A 16692-nucleotide genomic window follows, 5' to 3' on the forward strand; every position below is an offset into this window, starting at 1 on the left:
AGAGGCCAAGGGATTGGTCCTGGGTCACCCAGCCAGGCAGAATGGGGTCAAAGCCAGCCTGGACCTCAGACTAATGAGCTACCAAACTTCCTGTGACCCAGAAAATGGGTTGCTTCCCCCTCGCCAAGGAGAATGGAAGGACTAAAATGCAGAGAATTCACTGAGTCACAATCCAAGGACTTCTTAAGAGAATGTCTGGGATTTTTCTTACCAAAGAGCAATGTTGGTGCATGATTATCCAAAAGGATGGTTTCTCCCCAAAGAGCTAGTGTAAACCTAGACTTTATTAAAAGAATTTGGGAATTCCTCTGAACTCTGTCCTGGTCAGACATTTTAAAGGAGATAATGAAACTCTAAGGCCCCTCCCAGCTCTGACATTCCTTGTTCTAAGACTCTCCCAGCTCTGGTGTTCCCTGTTCTAAAGTCTCTCCCTCTGACAGTCTCTGTTTTCAGTCTGTCATTCTCCAGCTCAGCCATTTCAGTTTCTCTCAGGTCAGATGACCTATAATTTTATATGACACCTTCCTTGACTGTTATGTCCACTTTAAAAAGGCCAGCGACTAAATAGAACATATCTATAAGGAAGTGCTTAGGAGGATGAGAGGAAGCCAGGGACTCTCAGGACTGTGGGAAGAAACACAGATGGTTACACTGGAGAAGGGAGGAAGCTGCACTGGGACATGAGGGAATCCTCCAAAGTGTGAAGTTCTCTCCAGGTCAGGTGGCAGAAGGAAGCCTAAAGGGTAGAAGTCAGATTGTGGTGGATTCTGACTCCTTAACCCCTGGATTTATGGATAATGTAGGCTCACCTGGGGAGGTCAGGAAAAATTTCCTGATAGTAAGAATGGGTCCAGGTTGATACTTGAAGAAGGGACAAAAGGAAGGTTTCCTGAGGGGTCAAGGCTACTTGAGGCAGGGGGTTGATGTGACCAAGGATGTGGATACAGGAGAGGGCAGGACAAAAATCAAGGATCAGAGGTGGTCTCTGAAGAGGGCCCTTCATTAGTCTGAGCCCTGGGAATGGTGATTGCCTCCTTTCCTGTCTTTGTACCCCCCAGGCCTATCTTGGTGCCTGAAACATGGTAGTTGCTTGATAAATGCCTGCTGATTGCCTTTGGGTATGAGAGGGATTGTTTAACTCCCTGTGCCACCCCAGAAGGGACACAGGTTCCTCAGAGCTGAGTCCCTCTCTTTAAGCCCCAGCCACGCTGGATTCATTGTCTTCTCCTTTAACATCCATGAATGTGTCCCCACCTAGGAGAAGGGGGTCTCTGTCTTAGTTATGGTGACTGGGTAAGTAGGAATAAGGAGAGTCCTTCTAGCGTTCAGCCTCAGCTTAGGGAACCCACAGTTTGGACCCGAGAGTAGACTGCTTGTCATCCTCCTCATCACCACTATAGTCGTCACTGCCACTTGTTATCATGACCTCCGTGAAGAAGCCTTTACTAATGCCTATCTACAGGTGGCCCTCAAGGAGCTGCCCGCTGGGCAGCCCTGGTCTAAGCAGGCCAGACCAACATGGATGTACCTTTAGAACACAGACAGTGAAGGAGCACAGGATAAGTAGAGACAGCAGACTGGGACTGGGTAAGCATGAGTAATTCCATTCTTTCTGGGTCAAAAGTCAGAGAATTCAAGGTGGGGAGAATCATGGAGGGTCTCCTTTTACATGGATAGGAACTGGAGAAGTTGCATCTCAGCTCTTAGTAATAAGTCCCCTAGAGTGCTTTTTTGTTTTTAGCTTTCCACACAATACCTTCGTGAGGTAGAGTTATGGTAATCCCCATTTATAAAGAAATTGAATATCAGAAATTTTGCACGTGGTAGGTTCCTTATGTCCCCATTTCCTACCTGCCCCCTCCTTCCTCTTGAGCCAGGGGAGGAGCAATATTTTTGGAGGCAGATGCCTTTCCTAATCTTCTTTCCCCTCAGGAGGCAGTAGCTCTGTGCTAGCCCTGGCTTGGGCCCAGTTGAGGCCCTGCTGTTAGCACCTATCTCAGTGTACAGAGGGCTCTGGGTATTTGTCAGAGCAGAGGTTGCTTGGACCTAGTCTCGGATTCACCTCACCTGACCTGTAGGCTTTTTGATAAAGACAACCCCTTCAGCAGAAACTTCCTGCCCTGACCCAGGGCTGTCACTCAGAGAGCCCTCCCTGGCAGGAGCAACAGAAAAGGGATGTGATGAAGACAAGGCCTCCTTTGGAGGTGAGGTGGGGAGAAGGAGCAGACAGCAGCATTTTTCTTCTCCTTATCTCCTTGATGGATGTGGGTGGAGGTGGCAGGACTCCCCAGGTAAGAAGGATGGCTAACAGAACTCATCCAATCAGGTGGATGAGACCATGCCTTCATTATTGCTAGCAATGAGGAAAGTGAGGTCCCAGGAGAAGGCAGTTGCCCAAGGTCACTCAGCACTCTAGCTGGCCGTAGAGCTAGGACTAGACCCAAGGCCCTTTGACTCACATGTTTCTCCTCTACTGCCCCGCCTCCTGGTCCCCACAGGAGCCCTAATATAAGAATCGGAGCTGGCTGGGCCAGTAGGGGTCATCTTCTAGGCCACTTGCCTGTTCTGCATGGGAGAAAAACTGAGCTTATCATTTGTCTGATCGGTGAGCCAAAGCCTCCAGATACGGTACGTAACGGCCTCAGAAGACAGAAAGACAGGTCACTAGCTCTTAGGCTTGGCATCTGGGAGGAGAGCTGAGAGACAGGTTAATGGTAAGAGGTGGCAGCTGTTGTAGTGTGAGGTTCTGCTTTGTGTGGGGTCATGTGATCAAGAACATTTGTCCTCTGCATAGCACCCCCCACAAATGGTCACTCAATCTCAGCTTGCAGTAATCTCGCAGGGTTTTTTTTTTGGAAGAGGGGAGTTGATTCTTCCTCCAATTGTGCTTTTTAAACAGTACCGGCTCCTTCCTGTTGCATTCTTTACTCTATTCCTTTGGTTTTTTTCACCTTAATGTGTGAGTGAATTGATACCGGAAAGCCTGGGGCCTTTGCCTATCAGCCTTTCCCCCTTGTCAATCCCACTAGACACTGAGCATAATAATGGCAGGATATTTTTTTAATAGAGTCATGGAATGTCAGAACTGGAAAGAAAATGATCTCATCCATTTTATAGATGAGGAAGCTATGTGAGTTGAAGGAGGGTAGATAGCTTACCTAAAGTTGCAGAGCTGGAAGTCAGGCCCAGCCTCCTCTTACTCCCCAGGCCTGCAGCCCAAGTCCAGGCTGCTCAGAATCCCTTTGGCAGGGAGGATGCTGTATGGAAGTGGCCAGATTGTAGGATTTTAGGCCTTTTTCTGCATCTTTAACCTTAACCCTCAGTGGCCCTGTGTAAAGTAGAGGCTTCCCAGCCCCTGCTGGGGACAGTTCATGGTCAAGCCTTTTTTCTAGTGTTTAAGGGACTTGGGGAAGGAGGAATAAGGTAAGCTGTGGGTGGCACTTTGGAAAGCATTGGTTCCTATCTTGCTAAGCCTGTAAGCCTAGTTTCCTCATCTCTTCCTCTTTAGTAGAGATTTGGTAAGACTTGGTTGGTGATGTGATCAAAGTTGACAGTACCCCTGGACTGGGAGAATACCCTACACTTAAGTCCTCATTCTTTAGCTTAACCAGCTGTGTGGCCTTGGGCAAGTCACTTTCCTCATCTATAAAATGGAAATAAGAATCCCTGGACAACCTATCTTACAGTGTCTAAAAAGTACTTTGTAAACTACAGAATATTAGCTATGAGGTTATCCTCAAGGCCATGTCATCAGTAGGTATCTACTTATGTTAGTGCTGAAACTCCATTTCCCAGGAATTCAATTCCTTGTGACTTTTAGCATATTCATAAGAGATAGTAGAGCTCACTTGCCTCTTTTAGAGGAACTGAGGCATTGGACAGGCAGTTGACTGGGCTTCTTTCACATAGTCTGTCAGTGACTGAGCCAGGAGTGGACTCCTTAAGTCTTGGGGCCCTAAGCCCTGTCCTGTTGTGTTCTCCCTTGAGCCAGCTTGTGCCACCCTCTCTCTCAGTGCTATTTCTCTTTCCTTCCCTTTCAGGGCTCTCTTGGTAGACCTTGCCAAAGCTTCTTGTGCCTCTCAGTGGTGTTTCTCTTTCCCTTCCTTTCAGTGCCTTCTTGGGGACTTTGCTGACGCCTCTTGTGCCAACCTTCCTCTCAGTGGTGTTTCTCTTTCCTTTCTTTCCTTTTCAGTGCCCTCTTGGGGACCTTGCTGAAGCTCTTGAGGACTCCAAGCCCCAAGTTGGTGGCAGCAACCCTGGTGGGGAGGAAGAGGGGCATCTAGGCAGAACTCCACAACGCTTGGTGAGGTGGGATGGGGGACCAAGCCCAGCTGACCACAGACCCCGTTTTCTTCCAGACTGAGGGAGAAGAAAACAAGACCAACCCCCCCACCCCCAGGAAGATGCAGTTCTTCGGCCGACTGGTCAGCACGATTAGCAATGTCACCAACTTGTTTGCTAACCCATATCGGGTGAAAGAAGTGGCTGTGGCTGACTATGGAGCCTATATCCAGGTCAAGGAAGAAGGACAGTTGATTTTGTTCAAGAGCAGCACTCATCGCACCTGGGACTGCGTTCTGGTGAACCCCAGATCCCCGCAAAATGGATTCCGGTGGGTGGTAGGCCCTGACACTTCTTTTCCTTTATTCTTGATGGTGGTGACGATAAGGGAGTGTGAGTGGTTTAGAGACTACCACTCAGCTAGGAAACAGAACTTGGAGAATCTAAAGGGTCACCAATTTAGAACTAGAAGGGCCCCAGGGACTACATAGTCCAGCCTCCTCATTGTACAATTGAGAAAACTAAGGCCCAGGGAGAGGACCTTCCCCAAGTTCACAAATGGAAGGGCCAAGATTTGAATCCAGATCTTTCTGTCTAAATTCACTACACCACACTCCTCTCTGCTGGGCCGGAGAAGCAGGATGAGCCAAAGAGGAGCAAACACCATATTAGGGATCAAGTCCCAGTTCTTCCATAGCCTTTGGCTAATTAGCTTTCTGAGATAAAGAAGTTCACAGTCCTTTATGGTGGTAGCTGCTAAGTCCTGTGTGATCTTGGCTTTAGCTCTTCTGCCCTTGAATTCATGTAGTATTTTGGGGATTATTCTCCTGTTTGGATGTGTCTTAGGTATCTCTGGTCTTAGCATAGCTCTTTGTCTTTTTTTGTTAACTCATTCTTCCAGCCTTACTTTCTGAATTGGAACTTTATGTTAGCACCAGGTAGTAGGTACTTTTTGACTGTCATGGCCTTGTATGGTCTAGGCCTGTCTTGCCACTGTATTCTCTGGGTAGTGAGTGCTGTGTTCTTCAAAGATTACAAGAATGGCTTGGTCTGGAGAGCTGCAAACTTCCATTAGGCCCTATATAGTGTAAGAAGGGTATGGTCAGACTTGTTCCTGAGTAAAGCTCCAGTAAACAGTTGCTGACTCTAGCCTGTCAGCAAGTGTGAATGGTTCTGCAGGCACAGATGGGGGCTCCCCCAATTCTAAGCTGAAGGCATTGCCTTCCTGCAGATCCTGGGACACAGATTTGGGAATTTCCATTTGGAGGATTAGCCCTGGGGACCTATGATTCCATGGGGATAGGGAAGTCTCTTTGCCAATGTAGATATATCTGAAAGCTGCAGAGAGGGCCAGTGAGGACGCACAGAGAGTGTGTCAGAGGTGGGACTTGAACTTGGGAATTTCTGACTCTCAGCTGGCTTTCTACTCAGTATGGCATGTGGCCTTTCTTGATTCTCTTCAGTGAGATCACAACCCATCTTTTGTGGCTAGATTTGACTCTCAGAACTAGTTGAAATTTATTTGGCAGCAAGGCCACTGAATTGGGTAAAAAGTTATAAACACCCTCATGTGGGGAAGGAATCAGTAATCACAGCTGATCCCCTTTGGATAACACCAGAGGGGGAGTGGGAGAGTATGTGGGTGTGGGAAAGTTGGGGAAAATGAGACCAGGAGTCACTAGACTTTCTTGTTCCATTTGTGACCTGGCTTTGAAGGGCTTTCTCACAGAGAACCTTAGGAAATAGTTGGAGCAAAGGTTGGGCTTCTGAGGGGGTGGCCAAGTGAATCTGTATTCTGAGGTCCAACCCAGCTCCAACTTTCTCCAGCTTGGCTTCAAAGGGGATAACACCCACGAACATTCAGTAAATATTTGTGGAATGAACAACAGGTTTGGTAAACCAGACTTGTCATCACCTTAGAGCAAGGCAGAGGAATGTCTTTGTCCCTGCTCAGTTTCCATGTTTATCAGTGGAGCTCCCAGTCTAGCAGTGGAGGCAACATGCAAAAGGATAGGTACAGACCATAGTGGAGATGGGATAAATGGGAGCTGATCAGCAGAGGGACAGCCTTGGAATGGATGGGTATGGGAAAGGCTTCCTGCAGGTCGGATTTGAGCTGGGACCTGAAGGAGGTCAGGGAGGAAGAGAGGAACAGGAAGAGTGTTTTAGGTCTGAGGGACAGCCAGGAAAAGGGCCTGGAGCTGAGAAGTGGTGTGAGGAAGAGCAAATAAACCTGTGACACTGGATTGTAGGGTCTGGGAATAAGGTTTGAGAAGTTTGGATTGAGAGGAGGGGGCAGGTGATGAAGGGCCTTCAATGCCAAATAGAGGATTTTGTATTTGGTTCTGGAGGGACAGTAGGGAGCTATTGAGGTTTGGGAGTAGGGGTGACATGCTGGACCTGCATTTTAGGGAAATCACTTTAGTGGCCAAAAGGAGGATAAACTGGAGTGGGGAGTGACTTGAGGCTGATAGGACCCACATTCAGGGCATGCTGAAAAAATCTGCAGGTTTAAAAAAAAACAAAATGAGGAACCACTAATATAGAATCAGGTCCTGAAAGATGTCGGCAGGCTAGACTATTGGGCTGAGTCAAATAAGGGGTGAATGTAAAGGCCCAGGCTTGGGTTCCAAGAATCAATCACAAGTGTGGGTTGCGGGGGAAGTGACAAGGTCATGCCTGAAGATCTGAGGGAGAGGGGTCAAACAGGTTGCAGCAAGGGCCTTTTGCCATTATCTCCTAAGTGGTCACAGCCTCCAGGCTCTCCCACTGACCCAGGTGCCAGGTTGATAAGATTGATACCCTCAAATCACAGGTCTGAGCCTGCCCAGCCCTTTCTTCATGAGGAAAGCCTGGTGCCACTCTGTCCATCTCAGGAGTGATTCTAGCCAGTTCAGCTGTGGCTGCCTTCTCTCATACACTCTACATGCCCGCCAAACTGGTTGATGTGCCGTTCAGTGTACACACGCTCCATCTCCTGCCTTTGTGTAGTTGGTGTGCCCCCAGGCCTAGAATGCCATTTCCCAATTGAGGGACACCTCCTCATTTTCCATTTTTTTGCCACCACAAAGAGGGCAGGGGTTGGGAATGTTAAGATGGGGGGGGGTGCGGTGAGAAGAGATTTCAAATATTCAGAGGGCCACTCCATCGGGGAGGGATTGGTTTGCTTTTTTTCCTTCTTGAGCTTAGAGGACAATACTAGGACCCACCAGGGCGTGGACCTTCAGCAAGGCCTCTTTCACCTGCATGTAAAGAAAAGATTCCTAATGGTTATTAGACTGATCCAGAAAGATCTCTTCTGATGGTTGTCTTTTCCAGTGGTCTCTTCTCAGCCCTTATCTTTCTTGACTCCTCTATAGTTCTGGGCACTGTTAATCACCTTCTCATTAATACTCTCTTCTTCCTGGGTTTTTGTGGCCCTGCCCTGGTTCTCTTACTCCCTAGCAAGCCCCCATTCTTCTGAATCTCCTTGGCCTGATCATCATCCATGCCTGTGTGTGTGTGTGTGAGCTATAGTATATGTCTCCTGAAATCTCTTTCAGCCCCTCATCTCCAGCTGCCTGCTTGGCATCACTACTTAAGTGTCTTGTAGGCTTTTCCAACTAAAACCCTGCCCTCTCCTAACTTGCGGTTGGGTCAAATGACTGGCATTCTTGGCCTGAAGCTCCACTCTTTACTTCCACTGAAGACCATATCCAGGCAGTTGCCCTAGCTTATCTCTTTCACCTCTCCACTTATCATCTGTCCATCTCTCTTCTCTACTCTCCAGCTAATCTAGTCCAAGACTATGACCGGAGACTTTTTTTTTCTTTCTTTCTTTTTTTTTTTTTTTTAATAACCCTTAACTTCCGTCTTGGAATCAGTACTGTGTATTGGTTTCAAGGCAGAAGAGAGGTAAGGACTGGGCAATGGGGGTTAGGTGACTTGCCCAGGGTCACACAGCCAGGAAGTATCTGAGGTCAGATTTGAACCCAGAACCTCCCCTCTCTGGGGCTGGCTCTCAGACCACTGAGCCATCTAGCTGCCTCCTCAGGAGACTCATAATTTCCAGTCTCTCTTCCTCACCCCTACCAATTTGGTATTCTTTTAAATATATGTGATTTATTCTCTCCCCACCCTCCATCCCCAATTGAACAGTTTTTAAAATGTTACATTGATTTTCGTAAAGCTCAGGACTGACCTGTTCACTCCTCTGCCCAGGAAGCTTCAGGCACTCCTTATGGCCTCTGAATCAAATACAAACTCAGCAGTTTGGTATTTGAAGACCTTCCTAGCTTTGTCTGGCCACTGCTGTCCTTTTCAGGGCAACTACACGTTCTGGCGATGAGCAGTTCAGCAGGACTCTGTTGGGGTGACCAGCTTACCCATGCAGGCAGGCCAGCCCCATACCATGGAGGCCAGCTTATAGTTTCTTTTCTCTCTGGGAGGCAATGAGGAGTGATGCAAATGGTCGCAGGCCCCCTCAGAGTTCTGACATAGCATTTTCTTAGCTCCTGAGCCTTGGGCTCATTTTGAATGTGAATTATGGGGCGGGGGGGGGGGCATGGTGCCAGGAGAAGACAAGTCTTCTCCTTTATTGCTTTGATATTTTCCCTTATCTTCCTGTCTATAGGTTGAGGGGTGGAGATGGATGGGGACAACCTTGGTGTGAGCAGGGGTGGGGCTGCACTCTCTAACCCAGCCTTGGAATGACAGCAGATGGGCCCAGATCTGGTTCCCGAAGCCTGGGCCATGGGCTGGAGCTGTTTGCATTATGATAACACCCATATTTTTGTTCCTTATACAAATTAATCATTTACTTCTAATATTTGATAAGACCAGACAGCACTTCTCCAGCATCTCTTTGAAATACAGTACAGTGCCACAAGTCTTGGGGCAGGGGGCGCTGTGCAAGGCTGAGTTCAGGGAGGAAAGAGTTCTCGGTCTCAAGGTCCTCATGGGGGAGCCTGGCAACCACCTAGGACTCCACAATAGTTGTGGATGTAGTTGATGCATTTGAGTCGGTTGATAATCATTTATTAAGTCCCCACCCAGTGCCAGGCCCAAGGGATACAAAGTGGAAACAATGCCTGCCTTCATTCTTCTGTTGAGGAGATAATATGCACATATGTCATCAGTCCAGATTACCCAGAAAAAGTACTTTAATCATATTGAAGGCAGTGCTGGCAAAAAGGGCTTGGGAGATGGTCAAGGGCAAGGACTGGACCCGATGGCCCACAGGTCCTTTTGCTGTTGCCCAGGAGGCAGAGTCCTGTGGATTAGGTCATCATAGCTCCCCAGAGATGTACCAGGCCGCCTCTGTCCTGTGCCTTACCATCCACTGGAGGACTCAGAGGAATCCCTCCTGGGCTATCCACTTCCCCTATTTTCCTCCTGGTTGCTGGGCATTTCTTCTGCCAAAGGGACTGGATGTACCCACGCATTTTTATCTAGAGACCTCCATCCAGGTCCCCGGGGAAGGGCAGTGGGGAGCCATGGAGTCACCAGCATCTCTGAGGCTGCTCCACGACCTTCCCTGGGGAATGTATCCCTGGAAAGGAAACCTGTTAGTTCTGGGAGATTCCTCAATGGCTGACCAGTTTGGTGGGTGGGAGAGATGCCTGTGAAGTGAAATGAGTGTCAGCTTTGGACTCGGAAGTGATCTGGGAGGGCAGCTAGGTGGCTTAGTAGATAGAAAGGTAGGTCTGGGTTCAAATCTGGCCTCAGACAGTTCCTGGCTGTGTTGACCCTGAGGTGCCTAGCCTGCTCTCCTACCTTAGAATTCATACTTAGTATTGATTCTAAAATGGAAAATAAGAATTTTGTTTTTATTTTATTTTTAAATCCTTACCTTCTGTCTTGGGTCACATACCTAGGAAGTGTCTGAGGCCAGATTTGAACCTAGGACCTCCTGTCTGTAGGCCTGGCTCTCAATCCACTGAGCCACCCAGCTGCCCCATTGTTTTGGTTTTAAAAAGTGGTCTGGGTTTGAATCCTGACTCATTTCAAGACAGAAATAGGAATTGCCGCTATGTACCTCACAGGCAAAGGTCTTGGTCCACTGCTTACTAAGTAAAAGCCTGGCATTCTAGGCTCTGCCTTTCTAGCCTTAACTCGCACACCTTCCTTTCCCATACTGTGTACTCCAGCCATATTGGATTGCCTTCTTTCTCTGAAGATGGACTGTACTTCCCTGTCTCTGTGACTTTGAACACATCTTGCTCCTTTTGCTAGGAGGGAGGCCCTTTTCCCTTACTTGAAGTTATCTTGTTGGAATGCTTCTCATCCTTCAAAACTCCAGTCATGTCTACCATCGAGTCCTCCCCAATGGTTCCTGTTCTCACCTCTAGCAGTTTTTTGGTATGCCTCGTGCTCTTGTCACATCCTGGCTTTGTGGTTCTTATATTTGCCTGTGTAGAGGTTTCTTCCCCATTCTCTGTCTTACTGGACAGAGCAAGAAGTTGGAGGAAGGGGAACTGGGTTATATCCCAGCTCTGACCCATACTAATAACACCGTAGTTTTGGACAATCTCCCCTGATCTGGACCTTATATTTCTATTAATTCAGCTAGGTGGAGAAGCTCAGGCTTTATTAAAGTTCAAAACTAGACTCACATGCTTAAGCATTTGTATGACCCTGGACAAGTTCCCTAACCTCAAAGTGCCTCAGTTTGCTCATCCATAAAAAGGGACTAAAATAGCACCTGCCTTGTAAGGTTGTTCTGAGGAAAAGATGAGATATTTGTAAAATGCTCAGCACAGTGCCTGGAACATGGTAGGTGCTATATAAATGGTAGCTGTAACAATGATGATTATTGGTTTGGGGTACTCCATTTTCAGAGGCATGCTAACCAATGAGAATGGGTCTTTCCTAGGTGCTTTCTTAGATAGAGAGCTGGAAAGTTGAAAAGACAGACATTTGAATGAGACACAGTAGGTAGAATAGACAGGAGCTATTTGTTTCTCCTTTGATATCTCCTGGCTGTCAGAAACCTCTGGAAATCCTTTCCTATCTCAACCCTCTGGGCAATGCCCTAACAGTCCACATTGCTGAGAAGGGGCTGGCTGACCTGCATCAATGGAAGGACTTTACCTTCTAGGAGGGTCACAGACAGTGAAATTCCAGGCCCAGTTCCTATCTCCTAGCCCCCAAATGAGCTCCCTTTTGGGGTAGCAGCAGCAGCTTGCACTTGGCTTGTGTGTGACAATCCCCAATTTACAAACATAAAGGATTCTGTGAGTTCATAAGGAAAAGATTTAAAAGTTTTGGTGGAATTCCTGTTGCTGTTGAGAGAGAGAGAGAGGAATAGGGTTTATCTGAACCAAATTGGGAATTATACCTTCTGTAATCTCATAAAAGTAAAGTTTCTTTTATTGGTTTTTATGTAAAATTCATGAGGATCTCATTGCATTCCAACCCAAAACCTGAATCACTGGATTGGCACAAGCTGGACCTTACCCACAATGCCACTGCACCAAGACTCAGCTGTATTGAAGTCAAACATGCCTGCTTGCAGTAGGAGTTGTAATTTTCTCTGTGTTTAGTAATCACATTTTGCACATTTGTTTGGAGATATCTGAGGTTGGGGTCTGTTTCTAGCTTCCATCTTGGATTTATCCGCTGTGAATTCTTGGGCCCTCTCTTTTACTGCCTTTCCTCTGCTAGACTGAGCTCATCACATCTGTAGGACCAGTTTTCTCCCTTCCCCTCCTTTTTCAATCTAAAGCCCACTTAATCAACTCATACAATTCCAGCCAACATGTTTATACTGGTTCTTCTTAGGGATTTTTTGTCCTTTGCCATCATTACTATTCTTCAGGCTGTGATTCAGGAATATAAAATCCTCTGTCAGATACCCCTGTTACTTGACCAATCAGCAGTTTTCCTTTCTTTCTTTCTGGAAATAGTCATGGTCTGTGGTATTGGGACTTGGGGCTAAGGACTTCATAGTCCTCAACACTACTTTTTCAGTCCCTTCTAGTGGGATCATTTGTTCTCAGCCAGATCATTCCCAGTGAGCAGTAGGTGTCAGGTTTGATAGTTCTTGGGAGGTTGTGTCTATACCTTCCCTGGGAAGAGGGCAGATGTCTTTGTTTCTATAAGGAGATCAGCTAGATCTTTGATTTCATTAGTATTGAGAACTCCAGCATGAGGAACCTCCCTCTGCCTAGCATATTCCCTGTTGTTTATAGTCTCAGTGTTGCCTGGAACCCTGAGAATTAAATGACTAGCCCAAGGTCACCAAACCACTTTGGTCAGAGGCAAGACTTAAACTTGGGTCTTCTGGGCTTCAATGTCAGCTCTTTTATCCCCTCCACCCAAGTAGTCTCTTATATACAGTCAATCAGAAGTGGTCTCCTTGGCTTAATCTGTGTAGCAGATAGAAACAGATGACACAAGGATACAGAACAATGCCCTCTCATCTCGGGAGACCCCTCCTTGTTTCACCTTGCCCCTGACATCCACTTTCTTCCTTCCCCTTTCCTGAATCCAGACCAAGCTTTAAGGGATCCCTGCCATTATTGGGCAGAAGGAGGAAGAAGAACCAGGGAGGAGATGGAAACAGGCTGGTCAGATGAGCAAGGGTAGAACTGGGCAAGATAGTAGCATGGAAAGCAGGGGAGGAAGAGCACTGAGTGGGAGAGGGGTGGTCACCCCAGAAGAGGTCGGTAGATTTGCTGATATGGGACTCATTAGTGATGGGAGAGAGTGATATCTCTGGAGCAACAGCTTTGGAATTCTTCTCCTTAGAGCTAGAAGAGGCCCCTTCTTCTAGAAAGTAATCAGAAGCACCCAGAGCCAAGAGGGTATCCAAGACCTCCTGGATTCTGAGGGCAAGAGATGAGGTGGGAGGGCTGGGCTCCTTCATTATTCCTTCTCCGTCTCCTGCCCCCTAGGATCTTCCAGCTGGAAGCAGAGGCTGATGCCTTGGCAAACTTCCAGCAGTTTGCCTCCCAGCTGCAGCCCTTCTACGAGAGCTCGGCCCAGGTGCTACAAACCGATATCCTGCAGCAGCTGTCTGACTGCATCCGAAATCACCCCAGCTGGTCTATGGCCCATGTGGCTGTGGAGCTGGGGATTCGAGAATGCTTTCACCACGCCCGAATCATCAAGTGAGGAGCTGGGAAGGGCTCACTGGGGTCCATGGGAGAGGGCCTGTGGTACTAGACACATCTGGAAACTTCCTAATTCTCTGTAAAAATGAACTTGTCTTCAGAGGTCTTCAGGAGGGGTGAATCATGGGGCTTTCTACAGTTACCCTTCAGAGGCAGGGAAAGGAAGGCAGGTGATAAAAAGCTAGATTGAGATTTCCCCAAGAAATCCTAATCCACTGCTTGACCAAGAGTAGATCAGCTTGGCCAGACTCAGGTTGTCCCTATTGTGGAAGGACTTGAGCAAAACCATGAACCCAATACAACATTGATTGTTTAGCCTGGAAAAGAGAAGCCCCAGGTTGGGGGGGGGGGCGGAGAAGAGGTGTGACAGTTGGGAGCCCTCAGCAGTCAGAGAAGGAGCAAGTGACACTGTGATGACTCTCTTTGAGCTGCCCTGGAAGGACCATCTTGAGGAAGAGGGCTAGAAATTGTCTTGCTTGACTCTAGACCAGTGATTTCCCAAAGTGGGCGCCACCGCTCTCTGGTGGGTGCTGCAGCGATCCAGGGAGGTGGTGATGGCCACAGGTGCATTTATCTTTCCTATTAATTGCTATTAAAATAAAAACGTTTAATTTCTGGGGTGCTAAGTAATATTTTTTTCTGGAAAGGGGGCAGTAGGCCAAAAAAATTTGGGAACCACTAGTCTAGAGGGAAGAACCAAGAGCAGTAATTTGGGGGGGGGGAGAAGTTTGGGAGAGTCCAATTTCATCTCAACCTAAGGGAACCTTTCCTTCCACTTAGAGGTGCCTTGGGAGGGAGGGTGGCTCGTCACCACCATACCCTTGTCTCCTAGAACAGTGAAGCTCAAAGGTCACAAAGCATTCTGCCTCCTTCAAAGCAGCCCTCCTTGGAAATCTCCAATCAAACACCCAAGGGTTATGTGGTGGGGATGTTGTAGAAAGGATTTGGGGATGGGAAAGGTCCAGATGTATTCTGTGGTCCTTTCCAACTTAAAATCAGTGCTTCTGGGAACTGAGAGTGAGAAGTTAGGTTTTTTTTTTTTAATTTTTTAAACAAATTATGGGGCAGCTAGGTAGCTTAGTGGATAAATAGTCAAGCCTGGAGATGGTAGGTCCTGGGTTAAAATTTGGCCTCAGACATTTCCTAGCTATGTGACCTTGGGCAAGTCACTTAACCTCTACTACTTCTGCCTTGAAACTGATACTTATTTTTTCAATTTGGAAATTTTTAATTGATTAATTAATTTAGAATATTTTTCCATGATTACATGATTCATGTTCTTTCCCTCCCCCTCCTCCCACCCCCCTGCAGTCGTAGCCAATGAGCAGTTCTACTGGGTTTTATGTGTGTCATTGATCAGGACCCATTTCCATATTATTAATATTTGTATTAGAGTGATTGTTTAGAGTCTACATCCCCAATCATGTCCCCATCAATCCATGTGATCAAGCAGTTGTTTTTCTTCTGTGTTTCCACTCCTACAGAAACTGATATTTATATTGATTCTTAGACAGAAGCTAAGGGCTTTCAAAACAAACAAACAAATTGCAATCCAAACTTTGATTTTTAAAAAATCTGTTAAAAATTAGGGGTTGAAGCTTTGAATTTTTCTAAAAATGTTGATCCAGAACATTAAAGAAGCATACAAATTGACCCTGAGCCTAGCTAACACTGTATGAGGCTTGAGATCTGTGCTGCTGTGATTATCTTGTCTATGCTCCTTCCTCTCATGATGCCCACTCATGCCGCTTTCTTCCCTGGGGTCTTCTGCAGTTGTGCCAACAACAAGGAGAATGAGGAGGGGTGCACACCTTTGCACTTGGCATGCCGAAAGGGCGATGGGGAGAGCTTGGTGGAATTAGTCCAGTACTGTCATGCCCGCATGGATGTCACAGACAACAACGGGGAGACCGCCTTCCATTATGCTGTTCAAGGGGACAATCCTCAGGTGCTACAGGTGAGAGAGGAGCAAGAAGGAGGATGGGGAGGCGCAGAGACCTGGGACCAGCATACAGGGCAGAGCAGGGCCAGATAGATGTTTCCAGGGTCCTTGGAGCTGGACTTATTTCTTTGGTTCTTGCTCTTCTTTCTTTGTCATGGGTGGGTCTCAGGCCTTGCCATTTGCAGCATTGTTCCTCACTCTTGGCGTACCTACATCAGTCTGGGGATCCCTAGCCCTCTAATTCTAAAAAGTCCTACCCATTGCTAAAGCCCCTCAATCAGACAAGCCCTGAGATGAAATGTGGCAATTCTGTTGGCCTTGGTTCTGATCTAAAGCATTCTGGGAACTTGGCCCCTGGTTAGTGCTAAGTGTTTGTGCCAGGAAAGTGGTAAAGAATGCTTCTCTTTCATTGTATTCCCTTGGGACCTTCTTGAGGGAAAGGAGGCCTGGGGACAGACTAGTGACATAGATTTAGGGAAGTTATTTGTAAACCTGCCCCAAACCTCAAGTTACAGCAAAAAGGGAGATTCCCAATCAGGCCCAGGCAAGTCTCTTTAGCCTCTCAGGGGTCAGGAAGGCAAGTGGTCTGCAGTGGTGGAGGGGCTATCTTCATACAGTGTTCCTCATAGCCATCAAATCACATATTGTACATAGAATACACATCTGTGTGTATAAGGAAAAACCAGGCTCTTAGACTGGAATATTCAAGAAATCATGTTGTTCAGTCTCTGCCTCCCTCCCCGCTTCCAGGTCAGAGTGAAGCCAATTAGTCCTTGACAGATGGGTGTTTACGGATCTCCAGGGAAGCAAATTCCCTAATTATTACCGAACCCTGGCAAGTCCTGAGCATGAGATAAGGCAAGGAAGGAGATGCAAATGGCAAGAAGCAGGAAGAGTTTACTGCCATATTTGATGACTGAATCAACATTAAGAAAATGAATGATGGATGAAATATTGAACAAGATAAAATTTAGGAGAGAGTGATAGAAGGTCCTACATTGAGATTCTTGAAATCCCAAATACAGGTTTAGAGAACACCTAACATAATAGCCATTTCTGTGGAAAAGACCTAAAGTTTTTTACTTGACCAAAAGCCAACCGTGTACCAATGTTGGGATAACAGTATGAAAAATTCTTTCATTCGTAGAAATTCACTTCCTAGAATAAGGTAGCTTGTTCCCCCACTGTATACCTGTCTATGAAACTTATCAAAGACATTGCCATAATTTAGGTAAACTGTGTCTATTAGATTGCCCTGACCTACCAGTCTACTAACCCATTCATAAAAGGAAAGACTTATTCAAGATGGAACCCTTCTGGCTCTTTGGGATTGCTGGTTCCTTTTCTGAATGTTCACTCAATATTCATTTGATT

General features: G+C 46.9%; 1 protein-coding gene across 2 annotated transcripts in view; it reads left to right on the plus strand.

The window, feature by feature from the left end:
* The first annotated feature begins 2564 nt into the window (after positions 1–2564).
* The window catches only part of PLA2G6 (phospholipase A2 group VI), a 33190-nt gene continuing 19062 nt past the window's right edge, over positions 2565–16692 (plus strand). The window contains exons 1-4 of one of the 2 annotated variants that reach the window (XM_044677632.1): positions 2565–2628; positions 4359–4612; positions 13158–13373; positions 15150–15333. In XM_044677632.1, the coding sequence (XP_044533567.1) occupies positions 4404–4612; positions 13158–13373; positions 15150–15333 (609 nt within the window). In that variant the 5' untranslated portion in view covers positions 2565–2628; positions 4359–4403. Of the gene's footprint in view, positions 2629–4294; positions 4613–13157; positions 13374–15149; positions 15334–16692 lie in introns of those variants that run through there. The other variant, XM_044677631.1, reaches the window with a different exon arrangement.

The sequence above is a fragment of the Gracilinanus agilis genome, chromosome 5 (genome assembly GCF_016433145.1).
Source record: "Gracilinanus agilis isolate LMUSP501 chromosome 5, AgileGrace, whole genome shotgun sequence".
Lineage (NCBI taxonomy): Eukaryota > Metazoa > Chordata > Mammalia > Didelphimorphia > Didelphidae > Gracilinanus > Gracilinanus agilis.